At 37.5% G+C, this 16,831-nt stretch overlaps 1 protein-coding gene across 1 annotated transcript in view; it reads left to right on the top strand.

Moving 5' to 3' along the window:
• Positions 1 to 16,831, top strand: part of TM9SF2 (transmembrane 9 superfamily member 2) — a 61,536-nt gene that overhangs the window by 3,244 nt on the left and 41,461 nt on the right. The window contains exons 2-4 of the mRNA XM_059378344.1: positions 8,271 to 8,338; positions 10,410 to 10,503; positions 16,237 to 16,364. Coding sequence (XP_059234327.1) covers positions 8,271 to 8,338; positions 10,410 to 10,503; positions 16,237 to 16,364 — 290 coding nt within the window. The remainder of the gene's footprint in view (positions 1 to 8,270; positions 8,339 to 10,409; positions 10,504 to 16,236; positions 16,365 to 16,831) is intronic.

Below are 16,831 nucleotides of genomic sequence, written 5' to 3' on the forward strand. Positions count from 1 at the left end.
GAAAAAAAAGCTAGGCTTGATTTATAATGCCTTAAGCTATATGATACCCTGTGTCTCCACAGTATTTTATAATTTTTATTGTTGTAATAGCTGTGTGGTGGTATGGAAAACATTAACAGTTTATTATTTTTGTTGCTATTAAGGTTTCTCTTTTAATTTTTTTCTGTTATCTACCTTGTATTACTAGTTTTTGAAACCATAGTAACAAAAGGATTGAACAGTGGTGGTGTTTTCCTCTAGAATCCATTTAACTTCCTTAAAATCAAGGGACAGTATGTTGACTGCAATAAATAGAATAAAGCCCTGATTAGAAGTTAATAGGTCTTCACAGAGTAAAATGTGCAGTTCTGATCTACCTCGTAAGAGTTTTGATCGTTTCAGTTAGCGGCTGAATGCTGTTCGCTTTAGACTGGTCTGCAGTGTGCTGAGTGGCGTTGTGGTGGCAAATAGCTGATGAGTGCGTTTACCGTTTACCGTTGCTGCCTTTAACTTTCAGTTAATTGTTGGCTTGTCAACATGAATTCAGATCGAACAACTAAACTCTCCAGAACATCCGCCACTTTTTTACTGTTTGGTGTATAGATTGTGTTCTTGGATGAAAGATGAAGAATTTCTTTACGGAGGCGCCTGGGTGGCTCAGTCATTGGGCGTCTGTCTTACGCTCAGGTCATGATCCCGGGATCCTGGGATCAAACCTGCATCAGACTCCCTGCTCAGTGGGAATCCTGCTCTCCCTCTCCTACTCCCCCTGCTTGTGTTCCCTCTCTTCGCTGTCTCTCTCTGTCAAATAAATAAAATGGAATCTTAAAAAAAAAAATTCTTTCCTGTCCCATAAGGAAAAATGACAAGATATACCCCCTGGTGTTTAAAAAAATGTTTAAATGAATGTATAACAATTTTTTAATAAAAAGGAAACTTAATCAGAATCATACTTTTTAAAAAATTGTATAGTTGACACACAATGTTACATTAGTTTTAGGTGTGCAACATAGTAATTGGACAGCTTTACAACTCTCATACAACACTATTACAGTGGTATTGACTATATTCTCTATGTTGTACTTTTCATCCCTGTAACTTATGCATTCCATAACTGAATGCCTGTGTCTTCCACTCCCCTTCATCCATTTTGTCCAACACCACATCCCCTTCCCCTCTGGCAACCACCAATTTGTTCTTTTTATTTATGGATCTGTTTCTGCACTTTTTGTTGTTGTTTATTCCTTTGTTTTGCTTTTTAGATTACACATATGAATGAAATCATGCAATGTTTATCTTTGTCTGAGTTACTTCACTTACCTTCTTAGTATTATACCCTCTAGGTTCGTCTATAGTGTTGCACGTGGCAAGCTCTTACTCTTTTCTTATGGCTGAGTAGTATTTCTGTTTGTGTGTGTGTGCCTGTGTTTACCACATTCTCTTTGTCCATCTGTCAGTGGACACTTAGGTTGCTTCCATATCTTGGCTATTGTAAATAATGCTACAATACACATAGAGTGCATATGTATTTTCCAATTAGCATTTTCATTTTCTTTGGGTAAATGCCCAGTAGTGGAATTACTGGATTGTACGATATTTTCATTTTTGGAGGAACCTCTCTCCTGTTTTCCACAGTGGCTGCACCAGTTTATATTCCCGCAGCAGTGCACAAGCGTTCCTCTTTCTCCACATCCTTGCCAACACTTGTTTCTTGTCTTCTTGATTTTAGCCATTCCGACAGGTGTGAGGTGGTATCTCATTGTGGTTTTGATTGCATTTCCCTGATGCTGAGTGATGTTGAGCATCTTTTCGTGTGTGTGTCGGCCATCTGGATATCTTTGGGAAAATGTCTATTCAGATCCTCTGGCCATTTTTTAATGGGGTTATTTTGTTTTTTAGTATTACGTTGTATGATGTCTTTTTTTTCTTTTTAAAAATATTTATTTTTGAGAGAAAGAGCAAATGCAAGCGTGAGCCGGGGCGATGGGGGGTTAGACAGGGAGAAGCACACTCCCTGCTGAGCAGGGAGCTTGATGGGGACTCGATCCAGGACCCTGGGATCATGACTTCAGCCGAAGGCAGATGATTAATGATTGAGGCACCCATGCACCCTATGAGTCTTTATATATTTTGGATATTAACCCTTTATCAGATCTGTCTTCTCCCGTTCAGTAGGTTTTCTTTTCATTTTGTTGATGATGGTTTCTTTTGCTGTGCAAAAGTTTTTTGGTTCAGTGTAGTCCCATTAGGGTTTTTTTGCTTTTGTTTCCCTTGCCTGAGGAAACATATCCGTATATATATTGCTAAGGCTGATGTCAGAGAGATCACTGCCTGTGTTTTCTTCTAGTTTTGTGGTTTCAGATCTCACATTTAAATCTTTAATCTATTTTGAGTTTCTTTTTATGTATGGTACAAGAAAGTGGTCCAGTTTTCCAAGCACCATTTATTGAAGAGACTGTCTTTTCCCCGTTGTAAATTCCTGCCTCCTTTGTTGTAGATTAATTCACCATATAGGTGTGGGTTAATTTCTGAGGTCTCCATCCTATTGCATTGATCTGTGTGTCTGTTTTTGTCCCAGGATCATACTGTTTTGATTACTATAGCTTTGTAGTATATCTTGAAATCTGGGATTGTTGAATCCTTCAGCTTTGTGCTTTCTCCAGATTACTTTGGCTCATCAGGGTCTTTTATGGTTCCATATGAAGTTAAGGTTTTTCTGTTCTAGTTCTGTAAAAATTACTAATGGTTTTTTGATAGGTGTTATGTTGAATCTATAGGTTGCTTTAGGTGATACGGACTTTTTAACAATATTCTTCTAATCCATGAGCATGATATATCACTACCTTTTGTTTGTTTCCTCTTCGGTTTATTTTATCAGCGCTCCATAGTTTTCAGAGTGTAAGTCTTTCACATCCTTTGTTAAGATTATTTCTAGGTAGTTTATTCTTAGGGGTGTAATTTGTAAATGGCATTGTTTTCTTAATTTTCTTTCTGCTACTTTGTTATTAGTGAATAGAAATGTGACAGATTTCTGTATATTGTGTCTTGCAACTTTACTGAATTCATTTATTATTTCTAATAGTATTTTGGTGGAGTCCATAAGGCTTTAGGTATAGTATCATGTCATCCATTACAGTGACAGTTTTACCCAAATAGTACTTTTAAATGTTCTTTCTTGGTAATTATGTTTAGAAATGTTTAATAAATTATGTGTCTGTTGTTTTGGGAGCAGTTGCCTCTAAATATGGAAAAAGTAAAATTTAAGAAAACCCATTTCTAAATATTGCTTTGAACAGTGTATTTTACTTGTTTTAATTTGACCATAGATATAGTGTGAAGATTTTGAAATATGTACAAAAATACAATTATATTTGAACTTATTGGTAGAATTGACATATATTTACTTAAGTGGTGTTTAGTTTCACAGTACCAGAGTTTTCTCTGGAATAAGAGATTGAGTCTTAGCTTCTGGAAACTAATTAGTGTGTGTGGGTTACTGATAATGTTTCAAATATGAAATCTGGCATTGGAATGACTTTAATGATGATAAATTCACATTCCAACAATTGTTTTACTTTGCTGTGAAAAGAAGTATGTGGAGCTTAGAAAGTTCGCTTTCAGAAATGAAATTTTTTGAATAAAATTATTTTTAAAATGAGATTGTTCATGATAGTGGATCTGAGAGCTGGGATTGGGAAAGCAAGCAAGGTCAGTATGGATAAAATACTGTCCTGCTGCTGTTGGCTGTCCACAAAGGGAAGCCCTTCCAAAGGTGTATTTTTGAACATCTGAAACGGAGCCACAGACATGTGCTTTATGCCCCCCCCCCCTCACACACACACATAAATTCTAGAGACTGTTCTGTGCTTTGTGGACCTTAGAGCCCAGTTCTTGAAGCTCTTCATTCTTACTCATCTTTGTACTTTTTAAATCAGTGTCCGCTTAGTAAGTGTCGTAGTGAATCATAGTTACTTCAGATGTGCTCTATGCGGTTATAAGGTCTTCCTCTGTTGCCATTAAAATTAACTAAGTATTGATGAAAGGCTTTGGAGGAACCTTTCGAAATATATTTTCTTTGCCCTTATTCTCAACTTTCAAACCTATTTATCTCCTATGCTAATAATGATAATAATAAAGACTACAGTTTATGTACCTTGTGGGTGCCTTCGCTAAGCCTCAGAACAATCCTCTGATGTGTCAGTTGGGAAACTGAAGCTGAATGAGACGTAGTCACTCTCTCAAGTGTGTGTACCGGTAAGTGGTGATGCAGAGATGCAGGTTCCAAAGCATCTGATTCTGAAGGCTGAGCTTGTCATACCCTGTTGGGGTACTGCTGTGTCTTCCATTGCGCATACTCTCTGCCTCTCCTGCCTCACCCTGGCGGTCCCTGGCTGCTGGTGATCCTTCACGTCCACAATTGGTGCAGTTTTAACCTTTGTAACCAATTTTTAAGTAGTCAGATTTTTTTTTTAAAATTAACATACAATGTATTACTTGCTCCAGGGGTACAGGGCTGTACCCTGTATGCACTCACCATAGCACATACTTTCCCCAATAAGTAGTCAGATTTTATATTTATTCCTTTCTTTGATACAATCTAAAGTTGAAATTTTGTTTTTCAGTGAGATGGGGATAGAAGGGGATAACTTAGAGTTCATGAACATACATTTATGAGTTCCCAGCATTTCCATTGGGATTGTTTTATTGTGTCTGGGTTAAGATTTCCTTCTTCGGAATTTTTCCCACAGTAGACTTCTCTAGTATTAACCAGTTGAAATGTCCATAGTTTTCCTTTTCTATGGCTGTGTCTTAGTATCTCAGAGCCTTTTGTCACTTGCTTTGATTCTTGTTCAGAGTCACGTTTCTTCTCTGTTTCTTTCTACTCGAAAACCAGTTGTGGTTGTGGTTGGAACCAATGTGATGGCAGGTAAAGTGGAATAAAAGCAAAAACAAAGGAACAAGGAAATAGGGGGAAAATGCAGCCGTGTGGCATGGTACACATGGCTTAAAGCAGTAACACAAAGTGTAGCTGTGACCAAAGCAGAGATCAGATGTAGATCTCTATCTATCTATCTATTTATTTATTTATTTGAGAGAGAGAGCGAGCGAGCGCGCGCGTGCATGTATGCAAGTGAGTGGAGAAGGTGCAGGAGAGGGAGAGAGAATCTCAAGCAGCCTTCACAATCACACAACCCTGAGATCATGACCCGGCTGAAACCAAGAGTCAGTCGCTTAACAGAGCCACTCAGGTGTCCATACAAGGATCTCGTTCTTAAAATATCATTGAAATTTCCATGTTTCAGTGTAAGAGTTGACATTTAAAATATAGAATATTATAAATGTAGCATATTTACAAATACATTGTAAATTGCTCTCTTCTTTGTTAAAGATATCGTTAGTTGTAATTTGCATTCCTTAGCATGTTGTGAGACAATAATTCTTAAATTTTCAGATTTTCACAATTTAAAGGAGGAATGAAAGTGCTACAAAAATAGGATGAATTGAATATCCAAAGTGTGTTTTGATTAGTTCACTGAATAGTAGATATAGGTCCATAACTTAGTGGTGATATTTTTGATGGACTGACTTTTTTGTAAAAGGTAAGTGTGGAAAAATGACAGAAGAGACAAGAAGGAAGAGAAGTAGAGGACCGAGAGCAGCAGATACTGAAAGCGATGGTAGTGGCACTTGAGTTTCCTCTCTTTTTTTTTTTGAGTTAGCAGTCTAGCTTTTGAACTTACTTCCTTGTCTTAGAGCAAGAATCCCTAGCTCTTAGGGTTATTATGAGAATTGTGCTTGATAATTACCATCTTCCTCTTCCCTAGACTAATAGCTAGGAAAGAGTGATGAATAGGCATAAACAATAGATCAGAAGACTGTTGTCTTAATGTCCTTTTATGGGAGTGGAGAGGCCCTCAAGGTTATCCTTACGCTGGTAAATACTCAGATTCAGAAATGTCTGTCTTCTCTGAGATAGTAATAGTAGCAGTATTTATTTAATCGTTTACCTTATAGTTGTTGTGTACCAACTATAGACCAGCCTCTATATTCTTAACTGTTTTATTATCACCTCATATATTTCTCACATTCAAAATTGCTACTTGATCAAAAGCACATGTTATTAAGAGTAAATTTAGGATTTGAAACAAATTGAGCATTCTGGTGCTATGCTGCCTCCAGACTGAAGTTATGTTCCCTACTTGTTTATGTGTTGTGTGTAAAAATTAATTTTGTTTTTAGGTGAAAGATTTGCAAGAATTGTTCTTTGGAGTTAGCTGTTTTGGAAAAATTTGTGGGCAGCCCCTGATGATATAGACATCCTTATAGATCACAAAGCAAGGCTAAAACATATGCTTGTTAATACCTTTGTTGTTAGGAGTAAAATGTGAAGCTACTTCACCAGATTAGGAAAAGTGGACAGATAAGGTAAATTTAATGGGAATTTTATATTAAAGGGGAGAGGGAAAGTTGAGTAGGGGGAGGGTCAGGGGGTGGGGGGAGAAGCAGACTCTACTGAGTGTGGAGCCCCACATGGTGCTTGACCCCAGAACCCTAAGATCATGGCTTGAGCCAAAATCAAGAGTTGGACACTGAGCTGACTGAGTCACCCCAGAGCCCCTAGCTCTAACCACATCTTAAATGACAAATGGCCACATGAGTATTTGACAGTGCAGATAAGAATATGTCCATCATTGCTTCATTGTTGCATAACAGTAAATACTTAGTGCTTTGTACCAAGCACTGCTCTTGAAACTTCTCAAAACTACTCAAATTCTACAAAGGAAAAACTGCATGAAGAAACTTACCTAGGATCAAACAGCTAGTAAATGTCATAGTCAGGATTTAAACTCAGGCAACCTAGCTTCAAAGTCTTTGTTCTTGGGGCACCTGGGTGGCTCAGTGGGTTAAGCCTCTGCCTTTGGCTCAGGTCATGATCTCAGGGTCCTGAGATCGAGTCCCGCATCCGGTTCCCTGCTCAGCAGGGAGCCTGCATCCCCCCCCCCCACCGCCTGCTTCTCTCCCGACTTGTGATCTCTCTCTGTGTGTCAAATAAATAAATCAAATCTTTTAAAAAAAAGTCCTTGTTCTTGATCACTTTGAGGTTGAGAGGAAGGATAGTTTTAATTGTGGCACAAGGGATTTAACTTCTGTGATGAAATGTGGCACTTACAGATTTTGAAACTCAAAACCTAGACAGTTCCATAGAATATAATAGCTGTGTTTCTTCCTAGAAAGAAATCTAGAGATGTGAACTGGTTTAGCTTTTTAGGGACCCTTCAGTCTTCAAGAAGAAATATTAAATAGGGGGTTTAGATTCTGAAGTGTGTTCATAATAGTATTGACCCCTTATAATTAGTGAAAATTATTTTGGCAGAGTAAGCCATCAACTGGGAATTTTGCCTTCACAACGGTTACTTAATTTGTGTTTATTATTCAAGGATTCTGTAATGCCTAAATGTTGTGTCCCATTATCTTTTTAGCTAAAATAACTCATGACAAAGAATATGTTATATAAGGAGACACAGTTTAATTTTTGTATATGTTTGAGATAGGATTGCCATTGAGTAATTTCATTTGCTTACAGTTTTAGGGGTTGTACTGTTATTACTGCTGTGTATAGAGGCTAGTGTCGTATTTTCCACTGTATATCAGCAGTATTGGGTGAGGATTTATTTTAGCAGATGAGCAGTGTAGTTTAGGCATTACCTATTCTGAATATCATTAAATTCATTTGCCTTTATTCATTTAATAAATATATTAGCACTTCTTGTTTTAGTCACTGAAGTTCTTGATAAATGTTAACTCATTTAATCCTCATATCCTTTTCTTTCTCTCTCCAAAATAATAAATAAGTAAATAAATGAATAAATAAAAATTGGGGGGAAACAAAAAGAGGGGCTCCTGGGTGGCTCAGTCAGTTGTTTCTGAATCTTGGTTTCAGCTCAGGTAATGATCCTGTGGGTTGTGAGATGAGCCCTGCATGGGGCTTCGCACTCCGTGAGGAGTCTGCTTCAGGAGCCTGTCCTTCGGCCCCGCCCCGCTCACACACGCGCTCCTCCTTTCTCTCTCAAATAAATAAATCTTTAAAGCAATTACTGCAACTATTAAAAATATTTTGTTGTAATTTAATTGCATATAAGTCTACTCAGTGAATGGATTTATAGGAGAAATGTTTAAATATTATAAAATTCTACCTTTCAAACATGTCAAATTCTTTTTCAGTTCTAAGCATGACTTAAGTTTTGATCTCTGTTTATTTACATTCTAATTCTGTGTTCCTTCATTTTCAGGCTGAAATAGAACTATTCGTGAACAGGCTTGATTCAGTGGAATCTGTTCTTCCTTATGAGTATACGGCGTAAGTTTTTCAGCTTAGTTTTTATATAAAATTTTATTGACTCCTCAGAATTTTGTACTTTTAATAATTTATTTTCTTTACAGTTACAGACGAATTCATACATATTTTAAGTATGTACAGGACCTGAAAACGTTTTTTAAGGGATAGTCTTTATTTCCAAGGTAGAGTTAAAATTTGAAATATGATCTTTTTCAGTACAGTAGAAGCATCAACTAAACAATGGATTTCGTTTTTTTTTTTTTGAATGGACAAAAAGGCATTGTGTTTTCTTTACATTTTTTAATTATAAAAAGCCCCACACAGTTGCAAACAAAATTCTTATATCCCACATAATCCCCAGAAACAATTCCTTTGTTTTCTGCTCCTCCAAATTTTTTTCTGCATATTCTAATGTATGTAACCACTTCTATACATTTTTGTTTTAAACAAAAAGTGGTTTTGCATCTTTTTCTCACTGAATCTATTATAGGTATCTTTCCATGTTAATACGCAGCTACAGTTACCATAGTCCTTTTTGTAGCTGTTTATTCTTTTTCTTAAGATTGATTTATTTCTTTCAGAGAGAGCAGGAGCAGGAGCATGAGGGGCAGAGGGAGAAGGAGAGAGAGTCCCAAGCAGACTTTGGGCTGAGCGCAGAGCCTGACTTGGGGCTTGATCCCACAACCCTGAGACCATGACCTGTGCCAAAACCAAGAGTCAGACAATTAACCAACTGCGCTACCCTGGTGCCCCTCGTTTTTGTTTTCTTTCTTTTTTGTTTTTCTTAAAGTAAGCTGTCACCCAGTGTGGCTTGAACTCATGACCCTGAGGAGAGACCAAGAGTCACAGGCTCTACCAGCTGAGCCAGCAAGGTGCTCCTGTTTATTATTTCTTTGTAGAGATTATATAGAGTCGTGTATGGTTTGTTTCACTAAGTCTTTGTGAACGTTTGATTATTTTCATTTTTTGATACTATAAAAAATGCTGCATAAATATGCTTTGACCGCTATATATCATGTTGAGTATAAAGCATAGTTCTTACGTTTTAGTTGGCTTCTAAATTTCTGTGGTATCTAGAAATTTCAAAAGAAAATAGGTGTTTACTGTAGAGAAAAGCACATGCCAAAAAAGTAAGACAGTGCTGTAAGAATCCATACGGCTAAACATCTGTAAGAAGAGAGTATAACATACGTGAATGGATGGACCATCCATTAAGTAACTATTAGAGACTTAAATGTTCCAGTTTTTGTTTCTTTTGTTTTGTTAAATAAGTGTATCTCCCTTAAATCTTTGTGGATATTCTTGGGAAAACTCAGTGATCTCTTATAGCCAGTACATGAAAAGTCTTCATTTGAGCTTTCCCAGCACCATTTTTTTATTATGTGAGATTCATCTTTCTTTTGGGAATCTCATCTGTAGCCATTACTGCATGGGTCCCAAGTACTCCCACACCATTCTAAAATGAACACAGAACTATCCTTTAATCTTCTATAGCAAAGCTGAAATTTGGCTGTAATATTTAAAGAAAACTTTATTAAAATCTGGTTAATAATACTAGGGAATTACAGAGAAGCTTGCAGCTGACTGAAGATGGCTTCTCCACAATTTCGTGTTCTCTAGGGTCTGTCTTGCCATGCTTCCCATGTTGGGATGTGTTGGCCAGTATATGGGGATGAGGCAGAAACCCAGGCAACTTCAGCACATCTTCCTGAAATGTCATTATTATGTAACACTTTGGATTAGGAAGTTACAACAAAAGGAGATAAGTTAGTGAAATTCACTTGAAATAAGACTGTAAATAATTTTGTTACTGAAATGAATAAAAATAATGTGTCAGTTTTTAAAATTCTGTAATTTACATCTTCAAAAAGATAGACATCAAACTATTCTTGGGCCTAATTTTCTAATATTTTTGGTTTTTGCTTTGGGGAAAGGTACATGGAACTTGGAGTGTAACTATATTTCTCATTCATTGACTAGAGCTATGGAATGATCAGTGCTTAATCTTTCCTCTAGATTGGCTAGGAGTTTGACTCTTCATTGTTTCCTTTTATGTATAGTAGCTTAAATACTCTCTCCACCTCCCCTCCAGGTTTGATTTTTGCCAAGCATCAGAAGGAAAACGCCCATCGGAAAATCTTGGTCAGGTATTATTCGGGGAAAGAATTGAACCTTCGCCATATAAGGTTTGTATTCAGTGTTATATAGAAGTTATTTAGTTGCTGCTTTCTCTCTCGTTCCTTTATTTTGTCTTTTCTTTTCTTTTTTTCCTTATTTTTTTCTTACAGAAAAGCCTGAGATAACTGTCATGGCTAAGGAGGATTTCATTTCTCTTTTACCTCTGGAAATAATTTTTTTTTTTTAAGATTTTATTTATTTATTTGACAGACAGAGATCACAGGTAGGCAGAGAGAGGAGAGGAAGCAGGCTTCCTGCTGAGCAGAGAGCCGGAGGCGGGGCTGGATCCCAGGACCCTGGAATCATGACCTAAGCCCAAAGCAAAGGCTTTAACCCACTGAGCCACCCAGGCGCCCCTGGAAATAATTTTTTAAACTCAACAGTTTGGAAGAATCCTTCTCATGATATGTCATGGATAAGTTTGTCTTAATGCACATCAATACCAGTCTTATAAATGAGTACTCTGACCCCCTGCCTTACCTTCAGAGGGACCAGAAAGTCATGAAAAGTGGCCCCAGCAGCTCCTCTTTTCCTTCCCCCCTTTTCAAACAGGATTCGTACATATTATACATATAGCGTCTGAACAAGTACAGCACTACTTGGGCTCCCCCACTGGGTTTTGGGGCGCTAGCCTTTCTCTTTTGACCATTATGTTTGGAATGTTCTCAGTACATTTTTAAGACATCAGTTAAACCAAACTAAGTACAATGTAAGATTGTACTTCAACTTCATCATCACCCAGAATTATTCTGCCTTATAAATCTCTTAACACTTATGCCTGTTTTCCTTCCACATTGCATGGTCCCTTGTTTATTTTATATCTGCTCTCCTGCTACACGAAGAATAATATTCTCATTTACAAAAATTAAACTTGTTCATAATAACAGTATATCGCCATATAAAAACTTAAATGGGACAGAATAATATAAAGTGAAAAGTAAGGCTGTCTTACCCCTGGTTTCACATCACAATTTTTTGTTAATCTTCCCTGACATTTTCTATGTACTTACAAGCATATATAAATACAATTAGATTTACTAATTTATGGTTTAACATACTCTGTACTGTACATTTTTCCTTTAACTTTACTTCGGGCTTCTGTCTGCATGAACACATTTGTTTTAATCGCTGTAACTTGACTCCCAAATTTTATCTCCCAGCCTGATCCCTCTCTCAGTCTCGTCCTTGTCTTCTGTGACTTAGATCCCACAGTCAGCTCCCTTCTCTGCTTTCTCACTAAACACTGCCATCTATTTTTCTTGGCGCTTCTTTGCACTGAGCATCTGTCCAACAAATCCGCACACCTAGAGTGGTTCCACTACTCATCTTAGTCCCTCTAGCACTGTACTGCATGGTGAAGCACTGGGAAAAGACAGAGTTTGCAAGTCAAATCCACATAATTGTACAAGTTTATAGTTTTCAACCATAAGTCCTCTTAAAATATTACAATTTAAAATTTTATACCCTAAAGATGCCAGTAATTTAAAATTTTTTCAAAGATAGGGGCACCTGGGTGGCTCCGTCAGCTAAGCATTGGCCTTGGGCTCAGGTCATGACCCCGCATGGGGCCCCCTGCTCAGTGGGGAGTCTGCTTCTCCCTGTGCCCCTCACCCTGCTTGTGCTCTCTTGCTCTCGCACTCTCTCTCAAATAAGTGAAGTCTTCAAAAAAAATTTTTTTTAATTTTCAAGGACAGAATGGAAGGCATATGGAGTGAAATTATTGGGGGGAAAAGGTGCCCAAAGTGTATATACATGGGTATTACTGAACAGGGCAAACATATTAATTATCTAACAACTTAATTATGTATCACTCCCTGATGTGATATTTTTAAAGATTACTTTGGAAGTTATTATGTTGCTTTTATAGCAAAGGGTGATTTTCAGGCAGATTTATTAAATTATACAATCAACTTAAGATATTCCTGTGGTGTCTCAGCCCCATCATTCTGTTCAGTAATGCCTTTGCCTTGAGAAATGATAGAAAGGAAGAGTATCAGTAACATCTTCAGTGAGCTTGAGGGACAGCAGGAGTTTCTTGCAGTAAACAGCCCATAACAGATGGCCGATAAACAGAGGGAAGGCCAATAAAATACTCAGAGTCCTGGAGAAGTTTTGTCCCTTTGGGGTGGAATTTAAAGACAAATTACTTCCATCCAGGGTATATTTATTTACGGGGAAAGACAGCCTTGCTTATGCAAAGGATCCTTCTTTTAGGCCTGCAGCTGTGCAGATTTAATTTTGAATCAGGAGTTGAGGTAAAATAGAACAGGAGTGCTTCAAAATGAGGAAAGGTGTACATCTCACATTTTCTATGAGTGTCCTAGAATTTTTTAGGATTGAAAACAGAATCTTTTAGTCCCCAACTTAAAGTGACGGAACAGGCATTTCTTAAGATCAAGGCATAGGTAAACAGAAGTATGAGGCTGAGACATTAGATTTTTTTTTTTTTTTAAGATTTTATCTATTTATCTGACAGACAGAGATCACAAGTAGGCAGAGAGGCAGGCAGAGAGAGAGAGAGGAGGAAGCAGGCTCCCCGCTGAGCAGAGAGCCAGATGTGGGCCTCAGTCCCAGGACCCTGGGATCATGACCTGAGCCGAAGGCAGAGGCTTTAACCCACTGAGCCACCCAGGCGCCCCTGAGAGACATTAGATTTTTGTCTAAGCCAACCATAAATGTATTGACCCATATTTTTCAGTATTGATTCTTTGTCCTTTATTTTCACAGAATTTTGCTTTATTTGAGATCTGCAGTAAAAAAAAATAGTAACAACCTGAAACAAAAAAACTCACCAAATCCACTTTGCTGTCTTTTATTTATGAATTCTGTTGAGGTCAGAAAAAGAGCAGTGCCAGGTTGTATGTGTTGTGTGAAGCTGGAGCCACATTTTATCCCAAATCTTAAACATACTCATTCCCAGGGTTGTAGAATTTCGTCTCAAGTCTAACCAATCATACTCACTCATTTACTCAGTTTACACGTTTGTTGCAGGTATCGTGGTAGGTGTGGCCTATAGCAGAGACCAGAGACAAAAGTCTCTGCCCTTATGGATCTTGTATTCTGATGAGGAGAAGGAAACACATGAATTTACTAAAATATGTAGAGTATCAGTTGATGATGGGAAAACTATCAAAAAATAAATCCAGGAAGGTGGATGGGGAATTGGCAGTTTTAGATGAGCCAGCGAAGGTCTTGCTGTGAAGGTGACATTTGAGCAGAAGACCTGAAGCAAGTAAGGTGGTGAGCCACATGAATATCTGGAAAAATGTTCTCCAGAAAAAGCCGCAAATGCAGTGGTCCTAAGGTGTCTGCTTGCCTGGTGTGCTCAAGGTACAGAAAAAAGTTGGTGTAACTTGAGCCAGTGAACAAAATCGAGAATAGCAGGGAATGAGGGCAAAGAAGCAGTGGGACCACATCACACAGTATCTCATAGGCCACCGTAAAGACTTCGGCCTGTATATCTGAACAAGATGGCTAGCACTGAAGCGTGTTGAGTAGGCTTAGATTTTGATAGGCTCTCTAATTAGGGCTACTTTGTTGAGGATGGACCATGGGAGGGAGAGCAAGGAAAGAAGAGGGGAGACTGGTTAGGAGGCTCTCGAAATCATTGAGATATGTATGACCTGATAGTAGCTCAAAACATGGGGTAGACAGGTGGGTGTTGTGAAGTGGTCAGAATCTCCAAAACTGGTTACGTTTTGAAGTTGGTGTCAGTGCAGCAGAATTTGCTGAGGGGTAGGGTGTGGGGTGTGGACTTTGTTTTCCAGAACGGGACAGTCTCTGGGAAGAGCAGGTTTGAGGGGAATGGGAAATTAGGCATCTAATTAAGCATGTGAAGTAAACACTTGAATATATGTGTCTGGAATTTGGAGGAGGGGTTCAGGCTAGGTACATACATTTGAGAATCATCATCAGTGTAGAAATGGTATTTAAGCCAGGAATTGAGGAGATCCCCAAGTGGAGAGTGGGTATAGATAATAGAGAGAAGGATTCCAAGGATTGAGTCTTGGGGCACTTGGTGTTACTAGGTCACAAGATGAGGATTCAGCAATGGAGACTCTCTCAAAGTTGGGAGGATTACATGACTTAATAAATATTTATTATTATGATTAAACATTCTCACTAGTTTTGCTGTTTCCTTTGCAGTTGAACACACTGTTTACTCGCCTAAACCCAGAAGCATTGGATTGATTTGCCACTTTTCTTGTAACTAGTAATGTCTATCTCTGCTTAATTTAAATTTGGACACCTATCCTTCTGATTCCTTAGTAGGTGTACTTTTTCTTTCATTTTCCAAGGTACCTACGAGATGCATATAAGGTTAAGAAAATTAAATTAGGGCTCCTGGGTGGCTCAGTGGGTTAGGCCTATGCCTTTGGCTCAGGTCATGATCTCAGGGTCCCGGGAATGAGCCCCACATCAGGCTCTCTGCTCAGCGGGGAGCCTGCTTCCCCCTCTCTCTCTGCCTGCCTCTCGGCCGACTTGTGATCTGTCTGTCAAATAAATAAATAAAATCTTTGAAAAAAAAAAGAATATTAAATTAATTGAACAAATATTGCTACATTTACAGAAGTAGCAATGCAGCCAAAACTGAACTCTTGGCTGACAGGTGGCAGCAGTGGGCTATACTTGAAGCATTTGCTTGTCAGCTGATGCACAGAAACTGGTTAAGGTGTTTTAATAATGTACAAAACAATGGACTACTTTAGAGTGAAACATACACAAGTTTTTTTTAACCACCTGTAATAAAGTTGAGCATATTGAATCCATACAATTATGGACTGTAGTAGTTTATAAAGTAAATTACAGCCTTTAGAAAACTAGGAAATATATTTTTTAAACGAAGCCATAAATGGATCCTGATGAAATAAACTTGTGTTATGAAAACCATTATTTTTACACACATGAAATAAGTCCTAGACTCCAAAATTGGAGGAATCCTTTATTTTTTAACTTTTAAATTATCAATTTTTTAAGCCTTACATTTTGCTTCAATTTTATTGTTAAATAAGATCCTGAAAATTGACAGCCTTTTCAAGTGTGAGTAAAAAGAATCATGTTTACCCTGATTTTTAGGCATCCAAGCCTGACTTTTTCTTGTATCATTACAGTCTATTACTCACTGCTGAGTCTCTCTTACCTGGCACATAGGGCGCTTAACAAATTTCCATCAAATGACTGTATGGACTGAAAACATGTCTCCTTATTACTAGAAAAACTGTTCTGTTTTGTTCTATGTGTAGTTTTTTTCCCCTTCTAGGATTCAGTTACATTTAAAAGGTGGGTGGGGGCACCTGGGTGGCTCAGTGGGTTAAAGCCTCTGTCCTCGGCTCAGGTCATGATCTCAGGGTCCTGGGATCGAGCGCCTCATCGGGCTCTCTGCTCAGCAGGGGGTCTATTTCCCTTCCCCTCTCTCTGACTGCCTCTCTGCCTACTTGTGATCTCTGTCTGTCAAATAAATAAAATCTTAAAAATAAGTAAATAAATAAAATAAAAGGTGGGTGGATTGAAATTATCAAAAATAAAAATAAAAATTATTATTTATCAAAAGAAAAATTGAAATTTTTAGAGAAACAGTATGATTAAAATTTAAATGTGATTGAACAATGAGAAATTTAAAAGTATTTATTATCATTATTAATGCACTGAAGTAATTTAGTGAGAGTAGTATTCCTACTCATGGCATAGGTGTGAAGGACCTAGATATTTTTTAATTTGCTTTTCACTTTATTTTAATACAGTTTACATTTAATAAGGAGGAGACCTGCAAGCTTGTCTGTACAAAAACATACCATACAGAGAAAGCTGAAGACAAACAAAAGTTAGAATTCTTGAAAAAAAGCATGTTACTGAATTATCAGCATCACTGGTAAGACGTGGAATTTTGGACTTGTGTTATTTTCCTTTCCTAGATGGCACCTCTGTTTCATTGAATGTATAAATTACTTCATTAACTCTATAAAATATAGCAAATCAATTGATTTCCCTTTTTTGTCACTAGTAATAACATGAAGTATGACTTACTTGCCAAGGATTACTAAGGTTGATGGCTTACTGTATCACCTGAAATACTATGATAACTAGGTTTATAATGATTCTTTTATAAATAAAATGTCATAAACATCTAGAAACTTAGGCAAGACGTATAATTACAAGCTATGCAAAGAAGAGTTGAAGGAAATTCAAGAATCTGGTGCTAAGATCAAAGCATTAGTCAGTCTTGAAAATCAAGAAACAGCTTAGGTTATTGACAGAGTAAGCTAAGAAGATCCTCAAATTGTGTTCTAACATCCCAAATAAGAATTTGAAGTATTCATTAATTTAGATAAGAAATTA

The sequence above is a fragment of the Mustela nigripes genome, chromosome 15 (genome assembly GCF_022355385.1).
Source record: "Mustela nigripes isolate SB6536 chromosome 15, MUSNIG.SB6536, whole genome shotgun sequence".
Taxonomy (NCBI): domain Eukaryota; kingdom Metazoa; phylum Chordata; class Mammalia; order Carnivora; family Mustelidae; genus Mustela; species Mustela nigripes.